This window comes from Harpia harpyja, chromosome W, assembly GCF_026419915.1.
Source record: "Harpia harpyja isolate bHarHar1 chromosome W, bHarHar1 primary haplotype, whole genome shotgun sequence".
Classification (NCBI taxonomy): domain Eukaryota; kingdom Metazoa; phylum Chordata; class Aves; order Accipitriformes; family Accipitridae; genus Harpia; species Harpia harpyja.
In genome coordinates this window covers 10,139,004-10,160,378 of record NC_068968.1, presented here as the reverse complement: position 1 = coordinate 10,160,378, position 21,375 = coordinate 10,139,004, and the positions used below count along the sequence as shown (strand labels likewise).

The following is a 21,375-nucleotide window of genomic DNA, read 5'->3' as shown; positions in this document are numbered from 1 at the left end:
ACCAAGCCGCTTTCAATCATTTATCAGCAGTCCTGGCTAACTGGGGAGGTCCCAGTGGACTGGAGATTAGCAAATGTGACGCCCATCTACAAGAAGGGCCAGAAGGAGGATCTGGGGAACTACAGGCCTGTCAGTCTGACCTCGGTGCCGGGGAAGGTTATGGAGCAGCTCATCTTGAGTGCCATCACACAGCACATACAGGACAACCAGGCGATCAGGCCCAGTCAGCATGTGTTTATGAAAGGCAGGTCCTACTTGATGAACCTGATCTCCTTCTATGACAAGGTGACCTGCCTAGTAGATGAGGGAAAGGCTGTGGATGTTGTCTACTCAGACTTCAGTAAAACCTTTGACACTGTTTCCTGCAGCATTCTCCTGGTGAAACTGGCTGCTCATGGTTTGGATGGGCATACTCTTTGCTGGGTAAAAAACTGGCTGAATGGCCAGGCCCAGAGTTGTGGTGAACGGAGTTAAATCCAGTTGGCAGCCAGTCAAAAGTGGTGTTCCCCAGGGCTCAGTACTGGGGCCAGTTCTCTTTAATATCTTTATCAATGATCTGGATGAGGGGATCGAGTGCGCTCTCAGTAAGTTTGCAGACGACACCAAGTTGGGAGGGAGGGTTGATCTGCTTGAGGGAAGGAAGGCTCTACAGAGGGATCTGGACAGGCTGGATCGATGGGCCAAGGCCAATTGTATGAGTTTCAACAAGGCTAAGTGCCAGGTCCTGCGCTTCGGTCACAACAATCCCATACAATGCTACAGGCTTGGGGAAGAGTGGCTGGAAAGCTGCCTGGCAGAAAAGGACCTGGGGGTGTTGGTCAACAGCTGGCTGAATATGAGTCAGCAGAGTGACCAGGTGGCCAAGAAGGCCAATGGCATGCTGGCCTGTATCAGAAATAGTGTGGCCAGCAGGAGCAGGGAAGTGATTGTTCCCCTGTACTCGGCACTGGTGAGGCTGCACCTTGAGTACTGTGTTAAGTTTTGGGCCCCTTATTACAAGAAAGATATTGCTCTTCTTTGGACATGCTCCAGCACCTCAATGAAGCTAGTGAAGGGTCTAGAGAACAAGTCTTATGAGGAGCAGCTGAGGGAACTGGGGCTGTTTAGTCTAGAGAAAAGGAGGCTGAGGGGAGACCTTGTAGCTCTCAACAACTACCTGAAAGGAGGTTGTAGTGAGGTGGGTGTTGGTCTCTTTTCCCAAGTAACAAGTGATAGCATGAGAGGAAACGGCCTCAAGTTGTGCCAGGGGAGGTTTAGATTGGATATTAGGAAAAATATCTTCACCGAAAGGGTTCTCAAGCATTGGAACAGACTACCCAGGGAAGTGGTTGAGTCACCATTCCTGGAGGTATTTAAACACGTGTAGAGGTGGCGCTTAGGGACATGGTTTAGTGGTGGACTTGGCAGTGTTAGGTTTATGGTTGGACTGGATGATCTTAAGGGTCTTTTCCAACCTAAATGATTCTATGATTTTAATTTTTGTATTGAACATTGCCTTAATTTACACAGTACTAAGGCTGTGTCCTGGTTTCAGCTGGGATGGAGTTAATCGTCTTCCTAGTAGCTGGTATAGTGCTATGTTTTGAGTTAGGTATGAGAAGAATGTTGATAATACTGATGTTTTCAGTTGTTGCGAAGTAATGTTTAGTCTGAAGTCAAGGATTTTTCAGCTTCTCATGCCCAGCCAGTGAGAAAGCTGGAGGGGCACAAGAAGTTGGCACAGGACACAGCCAGGGCAGCTGACCCAAAGTGGCCAACGGGGTATTCCATACCATGTGACGTCACATCTAGTATATAAACTGGGGGGGGTGGGGGTGGGGGAGGGGGGATTGCTGCTCGGGGACTAACTGGGCGTTGGTCGGCGGGTGGTGAGCAATTGCATTGTGCATCACTTGTATATTCTAATCCTTTTATTATTTCTATTGTAATTTTATTAGTGTTATCATTATTGGTTTCTTCTTTTCTGTTCTATTAAACTGTTCTTATCTCAACCCACGAGTTTTACTTATTTCCCGATTTTCTCCCCCATCCCACTGGGTTGGGGGGGGGAAGTGAGTGAGCGGCTGCGTGGTGCTTAGTTGTTGAACTGGGGTTAAACCATGACAGTCCATTTTGGCACCCAACGTGGGGCACGAAGGGTTGAGATAACGACAAACCTGACCACAGCTTGTTAAAACAAATTTGTTACAAGCATTCATTATATTGGTCTAATAGTCGTTGGTCACTATGTTTATTTATGTGTTCTTAGAATTGTTGCTCTCATTTTTAAAGTTCTGTTATGTATCACCTCACTTGCTGTATGTAGTCCCTTTGCTGCTGCTTATCATTCATGGGAGGTGGATTAAGGTTTTCACTTTGATGTATTGTGTAATACTGGCTTATGGTATGATAAATTTATCGGTTGTGGGACTAATCCGGTATTTGTACTCAGCATTGTCATCACCTCTATACTTCAGGAGCCGTGTGTGGGAAACTATTAATAATTACACCATTTACCTTTCCTCCTGTCGTGGTTTCAACCCAGCCGTTAACAAAGCACCACGCAGCCGCTCACTCACTCCTCCCCGCCCCCTCCCGTGGGATGGGGAGGAGAATCAGAAAGGAGAAAAGAATAAAAAAACCAGAACCTCATGGGTTGAGATAAGGACAATTTACCGGGACAACACAAAAAGAAAAGTTACAACATCAACAACAATGGTACTAATAAAAGAATATACAAAACGAGTGATGCACAGTGCAACTGCTCACCGCCCAGAACCCAATGCTCCGCCACTTCCCCCCCCCCCCCCCGAAAGCTCCCCCCCCAGCCTGCTCCCCATATATATGCTGAGCATGATGTCACATGGTATGGAATAGCTCCTTGGCTAGTTCATGTCAGCTGTCCTGGCTGTGCCCCCTCCCAGCTTCCTGTAAAAATTAACTCTATCCCAGCTGAACACAGGACACCTCCTCGGAAAGCCAATCTATGGGTGGGGTACCTTTCATCCCCTCTGCTTTCTCCTTCAATCCAGTTACAATGGCGTTTGAGAATTTTAAAAAATTTAAATACCCTTGGGATGTTGAGACCAGCACGGTCCTAGCCCTACTGCTAGGAACAGGCATGCTTCTGAATGCGGTTCAGCTCTTGTTTAAGGTTAAAAAACTATTTAAGAAGATCACCCAGAGATCTGCCCCAAGGCTGGATAATTATGAGTGGCAGGGTGTGTGGGGTAGTATGGGCAAGTACCTAGAACAGTGGGCACCTCCAATGTTTTGGAAATTCACCCCTGAACAAGTGCAGAATCTGGAAGAACTAGTAAAATATTTGGAAAAGGTATGCAGTCACCCTGGCAACTCCAGAGAGATACAAATTACTGCGACGTGCTGGGGCCTGGCCCATGCCTATCGAGCCCTATTCGACACCACTCAGTACCCTCAAAGGGAAGAGAAGGTCTCTGGATCTAACAACAAGATGACAGGCACTGCGGCTACCCAAACCTCGGCGATGGGCACTGCGGTCCCTCCAGCCCCGTTAACGAGCACTGTGGCTACCCAAACCCCGGTGACAGGCACTGTGGTCCCTCCAGCCCCAGCGACGAGTACTGCAGCTACCCAAACCCCAGCGACGGGCGCTGCGGCCCCTCCGACCCCAGCGACAGATGCTGTAGTTACCCAAAACCCAGCGAGCAGTAGTGCAACTGAACCAGTGGACCAACCTGCACCAGTATCAGTTGCCCCCATACACAAGAAGAAATATACAAAAAAATCAGTTCGCTTAGCGAAGGAGGAAGATGAGCCAGGGTCATCACGGGAACAGGAGGAAGAGGCAGAACCAGAGGTAATCCCCCAAACCCTATCCTTGAGTGAGTTGCGGGATATGCGAAAAGATTTCGGCCACTGTATAGGTGAGCATATTATCACCTGGCTCCTCCGATGCTGGGACAATGGGGCTAATAGCCTGGAATTAGAAGGTAGGGAAGCCAAGCAGCTGGGATCGCTTTCCAGGGAAGGTGGCATTGACAAGGCAATTGGAAGAGGGACACAAGCCATCAGCCTCTGGAGGCGACTCCTGTCAAGTGTGAAGGAAAGGTACCCCTTTAAGGAAGATGTTATATGTCAATCAAGCAAGTGGACAACCATGGAAAAAGGTATCCAATATCTGATGGAATTAGCCGTGCTAGAGACGATTCATTATGACCCAGACAACCCACAATTACCCAAAGATCCAGACGAAGTCCAATGCACACGACCCATGTGGCGGAAGTTTGTACGGAGTGCACCATCGTCCTATTGCCAACTCACTGGCGATAATGACCTGGAAAGACGAAGAGGCACCGACAGTGGATGAAGTGGCTCGCCAACTCCGTCAATACGAAGAAAATCTCTCCTCCTCCCTACAAGCCTGCATTTTGGCTGTGTAGAAGCTGTCCGAGGATTTCCAGCAATTCAAAGAGGAGATGTCCTACTCCCCACCTGTAAAGACCAATGTCTCAGCTATTAGGAGTGAACATTCCTCTGCCCAAGAGAGAGAATATAGAAGGTACACACCGCGAGGTGCCCTGTGGTTTTACCTATGTGATCATGGAGAGGACATGAGGAAATGGGATGGAAAACCTACCTCGGTCCTAAATGCACGGGTACATGAGTTGTGAGGAAAAAACACCACAAAACGGGATTCTACCAGGAAAAATGCCGCTCCAGTTTCCAAACAGAGTAGAAGGGCTGATCTTATTTCTGATCCTCTTGAAGGGACTTCTGAGCCAATTTTACGAGAAGTGAATACTGGATACTCTGACCAGAATTAGAGGGGCCCTGCCTCCAGCCAGGTGGAGGAAAGGGATAACCGGGTCTATTGGACTGTGTGGATTTGATGGCCTGTCGTGTTAGACCCACAGGAGTATAAGGCTTTAGTAGACACCGGCACACAGTGTACTCTAATGCCATCGAGTTATAAAGGGGCAGAACCCATTTGTATTTCTGGTGTGACAGGGGGATCCTGTATTGGAGGCTGAAGTAAGCCTAACTGGGAATGAATGGCAGAAACACCCCTTTGTGACTGGTCTGGAGGCCCCATGCATCCTTGGCATAGACTATCTCAGGAGAGGGTATTTCAAGGACCCAAAGGGTATCGGTGGGCCTTTGGTATAGCTGCCTTGGAGATGGAGGGAACTGAACAGCTGTCTACCCTGCCAGGTCTCTCTCAAGACCCTTCGATTGTGGGGTTGCTGAAGGTTGAAGAACAACAGGTGCCAATTGCTACCACAATGGTGCACCGGCAGCAATATTGCACCAACCGAGACTCCCTGATTCCCATCCACAAGTTGATACGTCGACTGGAGAGCCAAGGAGTGATCAGCAAAACTCGCTCACCCTTTAATAGTCCCATATGGCCAGTGCGAAAGTCTAATGGGGAGTGGAGACTAACAGTTGACTATGGTGGCCTGAATGAAGTCATGCCGCCGCTGAGTGCTGCCCTGTCAGATATGCTAGAACTTCAATACGAACTAGAGTCAAAGGCAGCCAAGTGGTATGCCACAATTGACATTGCTAATGCCTTTTTCTCAATCCCTTTGGCAGCAGAGTGCCGTCCATAATTTCCTTTCAATTGGAGAGGCGTCCGGTACACTTGGAATCGACTGCCCCAGGGGTGGAAACACAGCCCCACCATTTGCCATGGACTGATCCAGGCTGCACTGGAAAAAGGTGAAGCTCTGGAACACCTGCAATACATTGATGACATCATTGTATGGGGCAACATGGCAGAAGTAGTCTTTGAGAAAGGGAAGAAAATAATCCAAATCCTTTTGAAGGCTGGTTTTGCCATAAAAGAAAGGAAGGTCAAGGAACCTGCACAGGAGATCCAGTTCTTAGGAATAAAATGGCAAGACGGGCGTCGTCACATCCCTATGGATGTGATCAACAATACAGCAGCTATGTCTCCACCAACTAATAAAAAGGAAACACAGGCCTTCTTAGGTGTTGTGGGTTTTTGGAGAATGCATATTCCAAATTACAGTCTAATTGTAAGCCCTCTCTATCAAGTTACCCAGAAGAAGAATGATTTTAAATGGGGCCCTGAGCAACAACAAGCCTTTGAACAAATTAAGCGGGAGATTGTTCATGCAGTAGCCCTTGGGCCAGTCCGGGCAGGACAAGATGTTAAAAATGTGCTCTATACTGCAGCCGGAGAGAATGGCCCTACCTGGAGTCTCTGGCAGAAAGCACCTGGGGAGACCTGAGGCCGACCCCTGGGGTTTTGGAGTTGAGGATAGGAGGCTCGCTATACTCCAACTGAAAAAGATATTGGCAGCATATGAAGGACTTTGAGCTGCCTCAGAAGTGGTTGGTACTGAAACACAGCTCCTCTTAGCACCCCTACTGCTGGTGCTGGGCTGGATGTTCAAAGGGAAAGTCTCCTCTACACATCATGCAACTGATGCCACGTGGAGTAAGTGGGCCACACTGATCACACAACGAGCTCGCATAGGAATCCCCAGTTGCCCAGGAATTGTGGAAGTGATCACGGACTGGCCAGAAGGCAAAGATTTTGGAATGTCACCAGAGGAGGAGGTGACACGGGCTGAAGAGGCCCCGCTGTATAATAAACTGCCAGAAAATGAGAGGCAATATGCCCTGTTCACTGATGGGTCCTGTCGCATTGTGGGAAAACATCGGAGGTGGAAGGCTGCTGTATGGAGTCCTACACGACAAGTCGCAGAAACTGCTGAAGGAGAAGGTGAATCGAGTCAGTTTGCAGAGGTGAAAGCCATCCAGCTAGCGTTAGACATTGCTGAAAGAGAGAAGTGGCCAGTGCTGTATCTCTATACTGACTCATGGATGGTGGCAAATGCCCTGTGGGGGTGGTTACAGCAATGGAAGCAGAGCAACTGGCAGTGCAGAGGTAAACCCATTTGGGCTGCCGCACTGTGGCAAGATATTGCGTCCCGGCTGGAGAATCTGGTTGTAAAAGTACGTCATGTAGATGCTCATGTACCCAAGAGTCAGGCCACTGAAGAACATCAAAACAACCAACAGGTGGATCAGGCTGCCAATATTGAAGTGTCTCAGGTGGATCTGGACTGGCAACATAAGGGTGAGCTATTTATGGCTCAGTGGGCCCATGATACCTCAGGCCATCAGTGAAGAGATGCAACATATAGATGGGCTCGTGATCGAGGGGTGGACTTGACCATGGACACTATCGCACAGGTTATCCATGAATGTGAAACATGTGCTGCAATTAAGCAAGCCAAGCAGTTAAAGCCCCTGTGGTGTGGAGGGTGATGGCTGAAATATAAATATGGGGAAGCCTGGCAGATTGACTATATCACACTCCCACAAACCCGCTAAGGCAAGTGCCATGTGCTTACAATGGTGGAAGCAACCACTGGATGGCTGGAAACATATCCCGTGCCCCATGCCACTGCCCGGAACACTATCCTGGGCCTTGAAAATCAAGTCTTGTGGCGACATGGTACCCCAGAACGAATTGAGTCAGACAACGGGACTCACTTCCAAAACAATCTCATAGACACCTGGGCCAAGGATCATGGCATTGAGTGGGTGTATCATATCCCCTATCATGCACCAGCTTCTGGGAAAATTGAGCGATACAATGGACTGTTAAAGACTACATTGAGAGCAATGGGAGGTGGAACCTTCAAACATTGGGATACACATTTAGCAAAAGCCACCTGGTTAGTCAACACCAGAGGATCTGCCAATTGGGGTGGCCCTGCCCACTCAGAACTTTTACGTACTGTAGAAGGGGATAAAGTCCCTGTAGTGCACATAAAAAATATGTTAGGGAAGACAGTCTGGGTTACTCCTGCCTCAGGCAAAGGTAAACCCATTTGTGGGATTGCTTTTGCTCAAGGACCTGGGTGTGCTTAGTAGGTGATGCGAAGAGATGGGTGTCCTGGGTTCAGCTGGGATAGAGTTAATTTTCACAGGAACCCGGGAGGGGCCACAGCCAGGACAGCTGACCTGAAGTAGTCAAGGAGCTAGTTGGCTGCTTGCTGGGTGGGCTTGAGGAGGTGAAAAATCCTTCTCTTAGTCTAAACACTACTTGGCAACAACTGAAAACATCAGTGCGTTATCAACGTTCTTATACTGAACCCAAAACATAGCACTATACTAGCTACTAGAAAGACAATTAACTCTTTCCCAGCCAAAACCAGGACAGCTACTTCTGTTGTGATGAATGGAATGATTTAAAACAAATATCAGAGTCCAGTATGTATTCATTTTTTGTCAATGTATCCAGACATCTAATAGTGTCATCTGAAAACAGTCTAATTGTTACTTAATGAAGGGAGACTTAGGAGGCTGAAGTGAGATATTATTTGATCTTTTGTTCTATTGATTCACTGTGAGTCAGTAAAAGCTGAATGAAATATATGCTGAGAAGAGTTTCTCCCTCCCTTGTCCTCCTGTCCTTTAGTAAAAGATGGAAGTCAGCACTTTACTAGTAGCACAGGGCCAGACTTTATCCTGAGATTCAGTTCCATTCTTTTCCAATTCTGAAATGTAAGAAAGTAGCTTATAATTCTGAAGTGTGGTAGGAGATAAATGAGCTTAGTCACAAAAGTAGATATAAATCTAAAGCATGTTAAAAATCAGAAATGAAGCACCAGTCATTTTAATAAGCGTCTTAATATTTTTTCTTTTGTTCATCTTACTAAATTTTTTTGCAAGACTGTTCCTAAACTTTACCTGTAAAAATATTAGCATTAATACAGCTAATGACAGAGACCATCCTTTATAAATAGAGCCAATATAAATTTAGTGTTGCTCTTTGACAGAGCTCTTAACCATCAGTAAGAATTCCGAATATATGATGCTTTTGAAGTTAAGAGCATATGAAAGCTTGTGACAGCAAGATCTGAGGTTACTCCAATAACCTTCATTTGTCTCTATTGTGTACATACATAATAACACAATGCTATTTTTATTTTTGTTATAGGATCATGGTTTCTTTAGTTACATACCATACCTTGTGTTCTGAGAATAAATATGTAGTGAATGAGGCTTATTTCAGTAACTTTTTGGAAGAGTTAACTGAGGCAGGAAACTGCAGCAAGAGAAGGAATGGTTTTGGGAGTAAGGCTACTCTGGAGATAAAGTAATTATGCTGCTATTATCATGACGTATCATATTGGAAAAATCATATACATGAAAATTTGCTTATGTGATGACCGTTCTTCATTATCTGATAGCTTTCAAGTTGTAGATTCTGATTTGCAGAAATTCTGTGTGGTAACTGAAGCCAATTACATCTTTGTTCTAGATGTTTAATATATTAAAAATGCTGGGCACTCTGAAAAGTCTGTCTTTAAGCCTTGCAAATTAGGTATCTAGTATTAGCTGGTACAATGTTGACATGAATTTCTATGTCGTAGTTATCTGCATAAAATAAGAGTATTAGTCCTGCTTCACCTCCTGGACTGTTAGGAAGATAAATCTATTAATGTTTGTAAAGCACTCAGCTAATTTAAGTGTGAATGAAAAGCCTATGAAGAAATTAATACTTCTGTGTTCAAAAGAACTAAGGCTTGTCTGGAGCGCAGGAATTGGTGAAAAAGCAATGCACAGGGTATGTCTGTACTGCGGTCTAGAGCTGTAATTGTAGTTTATCTGACCAAGTATGAAGCCGATTAGTATGGGGATAAGTTTTAGATGGATACGCAGAAAATGGGGTTCAGCCCACAGGGCAAAACCTATGTAAGTCTTTGGAAATTGCTCGTATATGTGGACTCAACTCTTCTGTGATGTGGCTGCATGCGTATCGGTATCAGAAGCAGGTGTTTCAAAGCTAGCTCAGACATGTCTTAACCTGCAGTTGTGCTGTAGGATTTCATACAGTAATATTCAATATTTATTATCTGATTATCAAATGATGTCTATTTTGTGCAGTGAGATGGATCTGCTTTAGGGGGAAATGGTATGAAATTAAGGACTCTGTTATGTGTGTATCTCAGAGGGGATCAATGTAAGGTTGCACGGGGAACTTGATTTGAAATATCTTCTAACTTTTGGGAGGTTGAATTTGAAACTGTTACCACAGTATTTAGGAACAAACTGCCTAGTCATCTTCCATTTATCCATTTCTCAGAGATGCAGTGTTCTTAGGACTTAACACTGGAATCAAATATTTTGAGTCACTAGGACTAGTCACTTAAGAGTTAGGGAGTTGGCCCCAGCCAACAACTAAGCACCCATCAGCTGCTCACTCACTTTCCCTGCAGTGAGATGGGGAAAGAATTGGAAGAGCATAAGCAAGAAAAACTTGTGGGTTGAGATAAATACAGCTTAATAAGTGAAAAGGGGGGGGAACCAAGTGATGCAAACGCAATCACTCACCACCTCCCAAAAGCAGACTGATGTCCAGCCAGTTTCTGAGCAACAGCTACTGTGGAAAGACTACCCCCTGTTTTTATTGCTGAATGTGACGTTATATGGCATGGAATATAACCCTTTGGTCAGTTTGGGTTGGCTACCCCAGCTGTGTCCCCTCCCAACTTCTTGCCCATCCCCAGCCTACTCGCTGACGGGGCAGTGTGAGAAACAGAGAAGGCCTTGACACTGTGGAAGCACTGTTCAGCAATAGCTAAAACATCATTGTGTTATCAACACTGTTTTGGTCACAAATCCAAAACATAGCACCATACAGGCTGCTATGAAGAAAACTAACTCTATCCTAGCCAGACCTAGTACAGGTAGGTACTATTATACTACTATATTTTACAGACGGGAAACTGGAGGCTACAAACTGAGATTAAGCTGACAGTAGTAAGAGACTGTAAGAGACTGTGTTGGACTATATTTGTCTCGACTTTGCTGACCATTTGCTAGCCTCAGCATCCAGTTGCTGTGGGGAGTACGTGCTGAAGGCCCTGAAGAAATCACCATATCTGCCTGAAGCTAGCAGTCTCTGTGGAAATGTCTGAACTCTTCGGAAAAACCGCATACTCCTCCCTCGAAAAAGGAACTGCAAGGGACTGGAAAAAGGAACTGAAAGGAACTGCAAGGGATTGATAATCAGCGCTTGAAACTGGGACTTTGTCATTGTCTGTCTGCTGTAACCTGGAACTTGGACCTCCATCACCTGCACCGAGACCGAGCCAACGGGACATTGCTGGCTTCGTGGTGGTGGTAACTAGTCTTGCTGCATCTGTCCCATTTTCTTGCTTAGGCCTGCCTCTTTTTCCTTTCTTCTTCCCTCTGTCCTGTTGCTATTATCAGTTGTTATAGGAAATAAAACTTGTAAGGTTGTACGGCATCTGACCTCGTTTGTGTCTTAATCTCGCTCTTGGGATCGTTTAAGAACCCTCCCCGATATTGGATCGGGACACAGTTCAAAGTAACATGGAGGACCTGAGATCTCTTCAAGTCATAGGTTGGTGTTTGAAATTGTTTTGACCTTCCTTTCATTTGGTTTCCAAGTGGTATATATAAGGTAATGCTTAATCTTATGATTATGTTATTTCAGAGTTTAGGCATTAATAGTTGCTCTTTGTAACACAAGTTTTTCTTTCAATATGTTTCTCATGAATCTTGTTCCACTTTCAGATGTGGTGAAGAATCTATCTTGTCAGCTGTGCGGTATAGAGTGCCTTAAAAAATGGGGTTTGGAAGCGACCTGAAGTATTCTCATGATGCTTTATTAAAACTGCAAGACAGGGAACTACGACTGCTGGAAACAGTGAAGAAATTTATGGTTATGCGTGTAAAAAGTGATAAGGAGTATGCTTCCACTTTACAAAATCTTTGTAATCAAATAGATAAAGAGAGTACTTGTCAACTGGATTATATCAGCAATGTGTCCAAGGTAAGAAAATCCTTAGAGATCAACAGGGTTGGGTTTTTTCATTAGTTTGGGGTTTTTGTCTGGTTTTTTGTAAGTAATGAAGTCTAGCATTTTTTTAAATTTTATTTTCCAGTGACCTACTAAAATGTGTCACAATAAATATTATTCTCCTGGCTGCTTGTGAAGTGATTCTGTCTTATATTCTGTCTACTTTATTTAGAGGAAAATGGGAAAGATAGTATATGGAATAACTGGCTCAGCTCAAAATAGTGTTTGTGTTTGATTCCTATTGATTCAGCCTCTTGAGAATTACTGTTGCCAAAGTGTTTAAAATAAGCTCCTTTTAGTCCCTCAGTGGAATATGCGAAAGTCAAGCTCCAGTTTTGCTTTAAGAACAACAAACTAAACCAGGATCCTGAATATTGAACTTCAGTATTTTAGGTTCCTGGGTTGTCTGCTATTTTGTTTAGCATACTCTGTTTTCAAAACATTATAGTAAGCTTTTCTTATAAAACAGTTAAATAAGAACTATTGTTTTTGTTATAGAATTTGTGACAGAAATAGAAAAATGCCAAGAAACCAAGGCAAAGCCTAACATTCTGTTATTCACACCATAGTATATTTTTGTGAAAACAAAGCATTCAGGATGTTTCTCATAATTGTAGATATGTTTAAACATAATTTCATACCCAATTTAAAATAACTGTCTTGACTTTTTATGAAGGTAAGGCTGTCCTCCCCCTAAATTGTTAATTATCACATTTAGAGGAAGTACAATGAAGGTAAAGATGACTTAAACTTCCCTATTTCGCTTGTTAGTAAGCTTCACTCCTGACTTGGATTCCTTCCTGACTTGAGAAAACAATTCTGTTTTAATGGCTTATTCAATTCTTGGCCCTTTTGCTGTAGCAGTGGTTACACAGTCACTTCAGTGTGGCATAAATACTGATCTCCTATTCTGCAGGAAAACATCTTTTTTGGTCAGGTTAAGTTTTAGACAAAGCAGTTCTTAGCTGCCTTATGGAGTTGCTGCTTGAATGCTGGCCTCTTAGGTATGAGCATGACATATAGTATATAATGCTCATAGGAGTAGGAACATAACTACTCCTTGTGCATCAATCTAGATTTATGCTGGATTAAAGTGGTGGTTTGTGTGATTTGAAAGCTACACTGGTATAGCTAGCCTGTTTCAGATGTCCCAAAAGTATAACCACATAGCATCTAGCTTAAGTTACATCCCTCCCCAGTAATTGTATTTTTAAATTGATGCTCTGCCTTTTTTCATATGTGGGTTTTAATGGTGTATTTTAGTATATTTGGAATGCTTTTCACCCAGTTATGTTTTTCATGCACAGTTTGTTATAGGTTTTATCATCTAAGCTGTGATGATTTTGGTAAACTGATTGAAACGTTTTCTGCTTAATGGCAGAAGTCAGATGTCTTCTTTGGGATCCATCATTATAAAATATACGGCATAGAAAACTCAGTTTCATATAGATTTATTGATGATATGATTCATAGTTCTTGCTACTGCTGCCCCAGTAGAATTGCTCTTATGTGCTAGCAAAACTGTCTTGCAGTTATTTTAGGCAGTGAAACTGAGAGTGACTTAAGGCTAGAACAATAAAGGAGCATAGATATTAGAGTATTCAGCATTGCAATCTTTAAGCTTTGTGGCTAGCTCAGTCTAGCGCAACTTATGCGAGTAATATGGGCATCTTTTTTTGTGAGCAAATAATAATAAAAAAAAAAGCTGAAGATGTATCTTAAGCCATTTTCTCCTTGGGTTGCAGAGAGGCATCTGTGTCATATTTTGAAAATTTGTTTTGGACATTGGCACCTAAGTTGTTCTTTCAGGAGTTATTTTAGCCCCCCTCCCCCCCCATCTTCTGAGGAGGTACTGTGTTACTCAAACTGCACCCTTGATCTCTGTACATCTTTGCACAATAGCAAAAATATTCATATGCTACTGGCAAATCTTTTGTATGGGCTTGCCCTGAAATTTCACTGTCAACTTAGATTTTAAGGTTGTGTAGCAATACATTGTCTTATTGATTTTTGTCAATTAAAATGTCTGAACTATTGTTTTGATTACTGACATCATTCTAATTTACTTTTCTATTTCATGATACCTTTTCTTGAGAAGGGAGGTTTTATAGAACCAAAATCTGACCAAGTATTTTGTGGCGTAGGTCTAGTATCTTACATTTCCTAACATTTGAAAAACTCTACATATAGATTTGATTTTTGGTGTTATGTGACATCAAAAATAAATACCAAGATCTCTAATCTTTTATGCTTTTATTTTTTAAGTGTACAGAAAGAGTGAGTAATTGGAGATGGGTTTTTTGAAAATGTGTCCTATTTTTTTTAATGAAGAGGCAGTAAACTTGTTGGAAGGCACAGTGACAGCATCTACTAATACCAGAAGAGCAGTATTTTTAAGTGCTTTCCATAAGCTTTTTTCTGTGTGTATGTCTAAAAAAACTCACCTGTTAAACTGAACAATGTTTTATTTTGTTGCTTTTGACAGATTGTGGTTTGTGGGTTTTTTGGTGTGGGGGTGGTTTGTTTTTTTTTTTCCCCAAAAGTTAATGCTTTGCCTTTTTTGATATTTGTCCCTTAGCTAGCTTTTTAAAATAGCTTTTGCTATTTAAAACTAATAAAATGTAATCATACAAAACACTGAAATCTTGTTTTAACCAGTATTTTCTCAGTGTGGAGAGAGAGATGTAAGGAATAGAGAATGTGCAGATGATTTTTTTTTTTAAATTGGAAAGACAATTTTTCACTACGTATATGACTTATTTAGGTTTATTTAGTGAATTGTAAGCTAAGTATTTCTTTAGAGTACCTGTTCTATTGAAAAATGCATTTGCTGGGATTTTCAGGGTTGGTTGAAACTATTTGTTTCATCAGTAATAAATCAGTCGAAGAGAAAATGCAGAACTCTTACAGTTCTACCTTTAGGAGCTCTCTCATGAGTCTTGTGGTTATAGAAGAGTTCACTCTTGTAATAAAGATGCTTAATGTTGTTTTTATCATACACAACTTTGAAATATGTCTTCTGATGTCATTTGGAAAGTGTTCTATAGTGAAAGGATTAAACAGTTTTCAGATAAAGCCAGGAAGCTTTAGGCCCTGACCTTTTTAGAACATTACTTTTTAAGCAGTCTGAGACAGCTCTGTGCTGGTCCATGGAATGTGTATGAGCTAAAAGAAATGTTAAATATAGTTTAATAAGTATACAGGGATTATCTGTTTTTCATTTTATTCTCTAAAATCCCATGTGACTTTTAGCATAGTCATGTAGAGATGGAAATATATGTGATGGGTTGACCTCAGTTGGCAGTGCCACAAAGCTGCTCACTTGCTCCCCCCACCCCCCGGGGATGGGGGAGAGAACAAGAAGAGCAAAGGCAAGAAAACTTATGGGTGGAAATAAAGATAGTTTAATAAGCAAAGGAAAGAGGAAGGGGGGGGAGGCAGGCAAGTGATGCAAAGGCAATCACTCACCACCTCCCACAAGCAGACTGATGCCCAGTCAGTCTCTGAGCAACGATTACCTTCCCAAAAATCCCCCTCCCCCCAGTTTTTATTGCAGATCATGGTATGGAATATCTCTCTTGGTCAATTTGGGTCAGCTGTTCTGGTTGTGTCCCCTCCCAACTTCTTGCATATGCCTGACCTACTTGCTATGGGGGGACAGAGTGTGAAAGAGAGATGGCCTTGATGCTGTGCAAGTACTGTTCAGCAATAGCTAAAACATTCGTGTGTTATCAACACTGTTCTGGTCACAAATCTAAACCACAGCGCCATATGGGTTGCTATGAAGAAAGTTAACTTCATCCCAGCCAGACCCAGTATAATACATGTTTATAATGAGATGTAAGAAACCCCCAAACCTACCAAACAAATACATTTTTGAAGGTTTGATGATATAAGGTTAATTTGTATCTTTAGCAAGAACAAGATTTTAAAAACAGCATATCAGCTGCCTTCAAAAACTGGTAATTGTATTGCAAATAGCCATTCTGCAATTTCAAATGTAGCATAGCAGTCTGTTAGTGAATTACCTCTTAGGAATCCAATACTGTTCCCATCAACAAAGTGTAACAAGATTCTATAGGGTATGAAATACTTTCCTTTCATCTGAACTTTAATTTCAGGTCCCTATTTGTTGTACGTTGGAAATCTTTGTTCACGTTGCAGTTCATTCTTTATGCAAGGTTCAAAGCCACAGTATATTTTGCTGTCCTGAAAACTGACTAGCAGAATGGCCAAGGAAGTTATTAAAGTTAAGGGTACAGAAAGATGTTCAGTTACTGTGACAAATGAGTAATCTGTTAGCACCTTATGTTTTGTCACTGATGGACTGAACACTGATGATATCAATTAATATGGAACAGCTGATGAATAGTATCCTCTTAAACAATTACAATTCAAATGTATATTACTGTGAAATATTTAGATAAAGGCGGAAAAGTCAGCTTGAAGAGAGGAACTGTGATTAGGAAACAAGAGAACAAAGAACATGGGGACATGATTGTCAAAGGTGTTGAGGATGTAATCCAGAAAAGGCTGTACAGCTTTCATGGATGTTTAGAAGTACTAAAACACTGCTGAAATGTGACCATGCAATATTATGTTTTTGTGTCTGATACTTTTTTTTATGAATAAGTTCAAGGGATAGTTTTGCCATAGCAGGAAGAACTTTTTTACAAGATCTCAAGATTCAGGTAACTTAAAAAGAAAAATAAAATTACTAAATTGTTTTAAACAGTGATGCATTTTCCCCACAGTTCCTGTTCGTTATTTGTAAGCCAGAATAAGTAACTGCTTTTCTTCCTTTTTTGTGTGGTTTTGTTTGTTTGTTTGTTTTTTTAATAGTCTTGGTTGCTCATGGTGCAGCAAACAGAACAGCTGAGTAAAATAATGAAGACACATGCAGAGGATCTTAATTCTGGGCCATTGCATAGGCTTACAATGATGATCAAAGATAAGCAGCAAGTGAAGAAGAGTTATGTAGGTGTTCATCAACAAATTGAAGCAGAGATGTACAAGGTATTTTATTTGACTATGTTTTATAGACTTATAGTTTTGTTTAGAAAGTTAAAGGTGAATTTTTTTTTTTTTTACTTGTTCTGTTTCTGTGCTATGGTACAAGTGATGATCTGTGATATGTAGACTGTGTCTAGTTTCAATTTTCAATATTTCCTCCACATTTTCTCTCCCCTGCTAGCTGACAAGGCAGAGATTGAAAATGTTCTTCTATATGAATTTATTTGGACAGATATGGTGGGTTGACCTCAGCCAGCAGCTAAGCACCATGCAGCCACTCACTCCCCCTGCCCCTAGTGGGATGGGGGAGAGAATAGGAAAAGCAAAAGCGGGAAAACTTGTGGGTCAAAATAAAGGCAGCTTAAGTGGTGGTGGTGGTGGTGGTGGAGAAACAAACAAGTAATGCAAAGGCGATCATTCACTACCTCCCACAAGTAGACTGATGCCCAGCCAGTCTCTGAGCATCGGCTACCTCCCCCAAATACCCGTCCCTTCAGTTTTCATTGCTGAGCATCATGTTATATGGCATGTAATATCCCTCTGGTCAGTTGGGGTAGCTGTCCTGGTTGTGTTCCCTCCCAACTTCTTGCCCACCCCTAACCTACTCATTGGTGGGGCAGAGTGAGAAACAGAGAAGGCCTTGATGCTGTTCAAGCACTGTTCAGAAATAGCTAAAACACTGGTATGTTAACAGCACTTGTAGTCACATGGGGTATCAGGTGAGCAGAGGGGCAGTGCTGGTATTTGGGAAGACCTGTGAGTGTGGGGTGACTCTGAGATGACTGTAGGAGTGTGTGTTTCTGTTAGAGTGCCAAGCTGGACTAGCCAGTGAGTAGGAGACATGTAGAGTGGGTAGGAGGGCTCAGGATACAGGCCAGGATATTGGAGTGTGGTGGGTTGACCTTGGTCGCCGCTCCTTCCTCCTCATGCACTTCCCCTGCTCTGGCATGAGGTCCCTCCCATGAGATACAGTCCATCACTAATTGCTCCGATGTGGGTCCTTCCCTTCAAGTTCTTCAAGAACTGCTGCAGCATGGACCCATACCATGGGGTACAGTCCTTAAGGAACAGAATGTTCCAGTGTGGGTCCCCCACTGTTACGGTCTGAACAAATTATAGCCAATGTCTCAAACATTTGTTAAAGAACTTTGTTGGAGAAGATGGCCTCTGTAAAAGCGCTGGAGTTGTGTGAACAGGAAAATGTGGCTGGAGGAGAATGCCCCACGGAGGGTGGGACTGCACTTCTTCAAAGCCACAATTCCTTATCTTAAGCAACCATGAGAAGAAGCACAACGTATGCTCCTGGAGGAAAGGCCAGATAGCAGTCATGCCTGCAGGGAGAGAGAAGCAACTCCCCAATGACCCCCCAAGCCCACCGACCCGTTTCCAGAGAATCCCAGGAACATGAACTGCACATGTCGAGACCACCGACTCAATTTCTGGAACATGCCTGAGCTCACACTGCGCTTGCTCAATGATGGCAAACCCCCACCTACAGGGGTGGACCCTTTAGGTATAAAAGAAGGGAAGAAGAGTTCTCGGGGCGTGCCCTCTGGAACTGGAGCTCTAGACTGGCTGGAACAACGCTGGACCCAGGACTGGTGAAATCCTTTTCTTCTCTCTTTCTTCCTCTCTCTGTCTCTCTTTTCCACAGTCCCTACACCTCATCCTTTTAAACATAAACTGTTGACCAAGTCTGGGACTAGGAGTGGATCTAGCTGCCCCTGGGCTCCTCTTTGAGAAGGAGTCCAGAAAGCAAGGGGGTCCACTCTGAACCTCATGACTCAATGGGAGGGCTCTCCATATTTTCTTCTTTGAATTGATCCCCAAATAAGTAAGGCTTACGTATGGTTAGCACGTGTTGTACAGTTCACTGACACAGTTTCATGTTCCTTTTTCTGCTTCTTTTTCTACACCTCCCTTCTCTTTTCAAATAGCAGCTTAATGACATGATGCAAGGTTCATATTGATAAGTTCACTTGTACTTGGGCAAAGGTTAGCTAGGTTGAATAAATGTTGATTGTTGTTTGTGTGAGAGACTGAAAGAGTTAATGTCTCAAACATTGTGGTGGGGCAAGTTCTGCTTAAAGAGGAACTCTGTATAACAACAAACCCTGCACAGCAAGGAACCACAGGTGAAAAGCCCATCAGCACAGACATCAGCAACAGGACGGGGAGGGCCTGCTGGAGGGTACACAGCTCCTTGTTCTGATAAGCTGTTCTGATACAAAGATCAAACAATGGCCACTTCTGCAGGGAAGAAGTTACTCCCCAAATGACCCCCAAGCCCAAAGGCTCACAAACTGTTCATTAGCCTAATGAGTTTGAGTGCCCACCCAAAGGAGGGGCAAGGATGATAAAAGGACACAAACTGAAGCCCCAGGTGCGCAAGCCCACCGGAACTGGACCCCTCGGCTGACTGAACCAGCGCTGGATCCAGGGCTGGTGAAATCTTTCTCTCTTCCTTTTTCTCTCTCTGTCTTCTTCTCTCTTTCCTTTTCCTTTTCCACAATCCCTACACCTCATCCCTGTAGACATAAAACTGTTGACCAAGTCTGGGACTAAGAGTGGATCCAGCTGCCCCTGGGCCCTTCTCTGAGGAGGAGTCTAGAAAGCAAGGGGGTCTGCTCTGAACCTCGTGACTCAACGGGAGGGATCTCCTTATTCCCTGAATTGATGTATATGGTTACCATGGGTTACACGGTTTACAGAAGTAGTCTCATGCCAGTTCCTGTTTTGAGAAATCCTGCCACCTACTACCACGACTCCCCAGTTCAGTTTGCTTCTGCCATGAATAAAATGTTTAACTGATCGTTTGGTGTCGTTTCACCTTAATTTATCCCGAGGGAATTCTGATTTAAATGCGACTCCCTGGTCTGTCCAGTCTGGGTCGTGACAGTTTGAACTCTCCTGGTGTCATTTCACCTTAATTCTGACAAAGGAAATCCACGAACCTGAGTCGCTCCAACTTTGGGATGTGACACCCACAGGCCACAGTTTTTGCCAGGAGCCTGCTCCAGTGTGGGTTCCTCTCTGGAGTCTTCAGCTTCCTTCAGGGTATATCTATCTGCTGCAGCATGGGGTCCTCCATGGGCTATAGTGTGGATATATGCTCTGACATGGTACTCCATGGGCTGCAGGGGGACAGCCTGCGTCACCATGGTCTTCACCACAGGCTGCAGGGAAATCTCTGCTCCAGCGCCTGGAGCACCTCCTCCCCCTCCTTCTTCACTGACCTTGGCATCTGCAGTCTTTTCTCTCATATTTTTTTTCTCACTCCTCTCTCACAGCTGCTGTGCAGTGTTTTTTACCCTTTCTTAAATATGTTATCACAGAGGTGCCACCTGTGTTGCTGATTGGCTCAGCTTTGGTCAGCAATGAGTCTCTTTTGGAACTGGCTGGATCTGGCTCTGTCCATCTTGAGGGCAGCCCCTGGACTCTTCTCACAGAAGCTACCCATGCCGTGTAAACCCAATACATGGAGGGACAGAGGGGCTGTGCTACTCCTCAAGGGATCTGTGAATGTGCTTGTGAATCATGTGGTGTGTGTGCTTTCACTGGTGACCTTCAGTCCTTATCAGCCGCAGAGGAAGGCGACTTGCTTGTCTGTGCTTATATTTTGTGTGAGTCCTGGCTGTTAAAGGCAGTGCCTTGTCTGTGGCAGTCTGTGTAGCCCTCTGTCCTCTGTGTGTGTTTGTGTGTGGTGTGTGTGTCTGGGATGCACACTCAGCCTTGCTACTGGTTGTACCTGAAAGCAGCAGCCACATCCATTGGCCTGGGATGGAGATCCCCAGGTCTCTGGGGGTCTCCAGTGGCTTGTCAGAAGGAATCCCTGGGCTCTGAAGCTGCTGGAGGTGGTGGCCACTTATAACATCCCTTGACGTCCTTAGGATCAGAGCTTTAAAAACTTTTGTTAATGAGTGCTCCTTACTGTCCAGAATGTTTTGGGTAGAAGTAGGATTCTAGTCTCTATTCTAAAATATGAATCAAGTGTAAACCAAATATTTAAGTCTGCAGGTAGAGCTTTTCAGGACCTTTTCTGTTACTTTTAGCATTAGTGGTGGAATAAAAACTGATGTCAGTCTCCCTGCTGATGTTGAGAGTGCTGTGTCTAAGCAGTGAAGCTGACGGGAATCAGTTTCGTTCAGGTGCTCTGGGGAAAGGTTAGTTGCAACTGTCAAAAATCAGGTCTGAAAAAATCAGTCTGAAAGCTCTACTGAGAGATGGAAAAGCACTGTTTCTTCTTTCTTCCAGCAACGTGGTTGGTGTTGAGGTGGAGATTGAGAGTAGCGTATAGAACTTTTTCCATCTAGTGTGATTTTAATAAGCATCTTTTTTTCCACTTGATTAAAATGTACTAATGTTTATGATAAACTATGTTTCCTAAACATTTGTTGTTACACTGTACTGCACTGATACAAATAGGGAAACTGTTTCAGGCCTCAATTTCATCCCTTACATTTATTGGTTTTGTTTTTGTGACAACAAGTAATAGCCTTTTAAGATAACCTCGAGCTAATGAAAAA

The 21,375-nt window shown here is 43.5% G+C and overlaps 1 protein-coding gene across 1 annotated transcript in view; it reads left to right on the top strand.

Annotated features, from left to right (window-relative positions):
- LOC128136117 (tyrosine-protein kinase Fer-like) overlaps positions 1-21,375 on the top strand; it is a 194,526-nt gene that overhangs the window by 8,388 nt on the left and 164,763 nt on the right. The window contains exons 2-3 of the mRNA XM_052775260.1: positions 11,551-11,809; positions 16,679-16,852. Of these exons, the coding sequence (XP_052631220.1) occupies positions 11,603-11,809; positions 16,679-16,852 (381 nt within the window). The 5' untranslated portion in view covers positions 11,551-11,602. The remainder of the gene's footprint in view (positions 1-11,550; positions 11,810-16,678; positions 16,853-21,375) is intronic.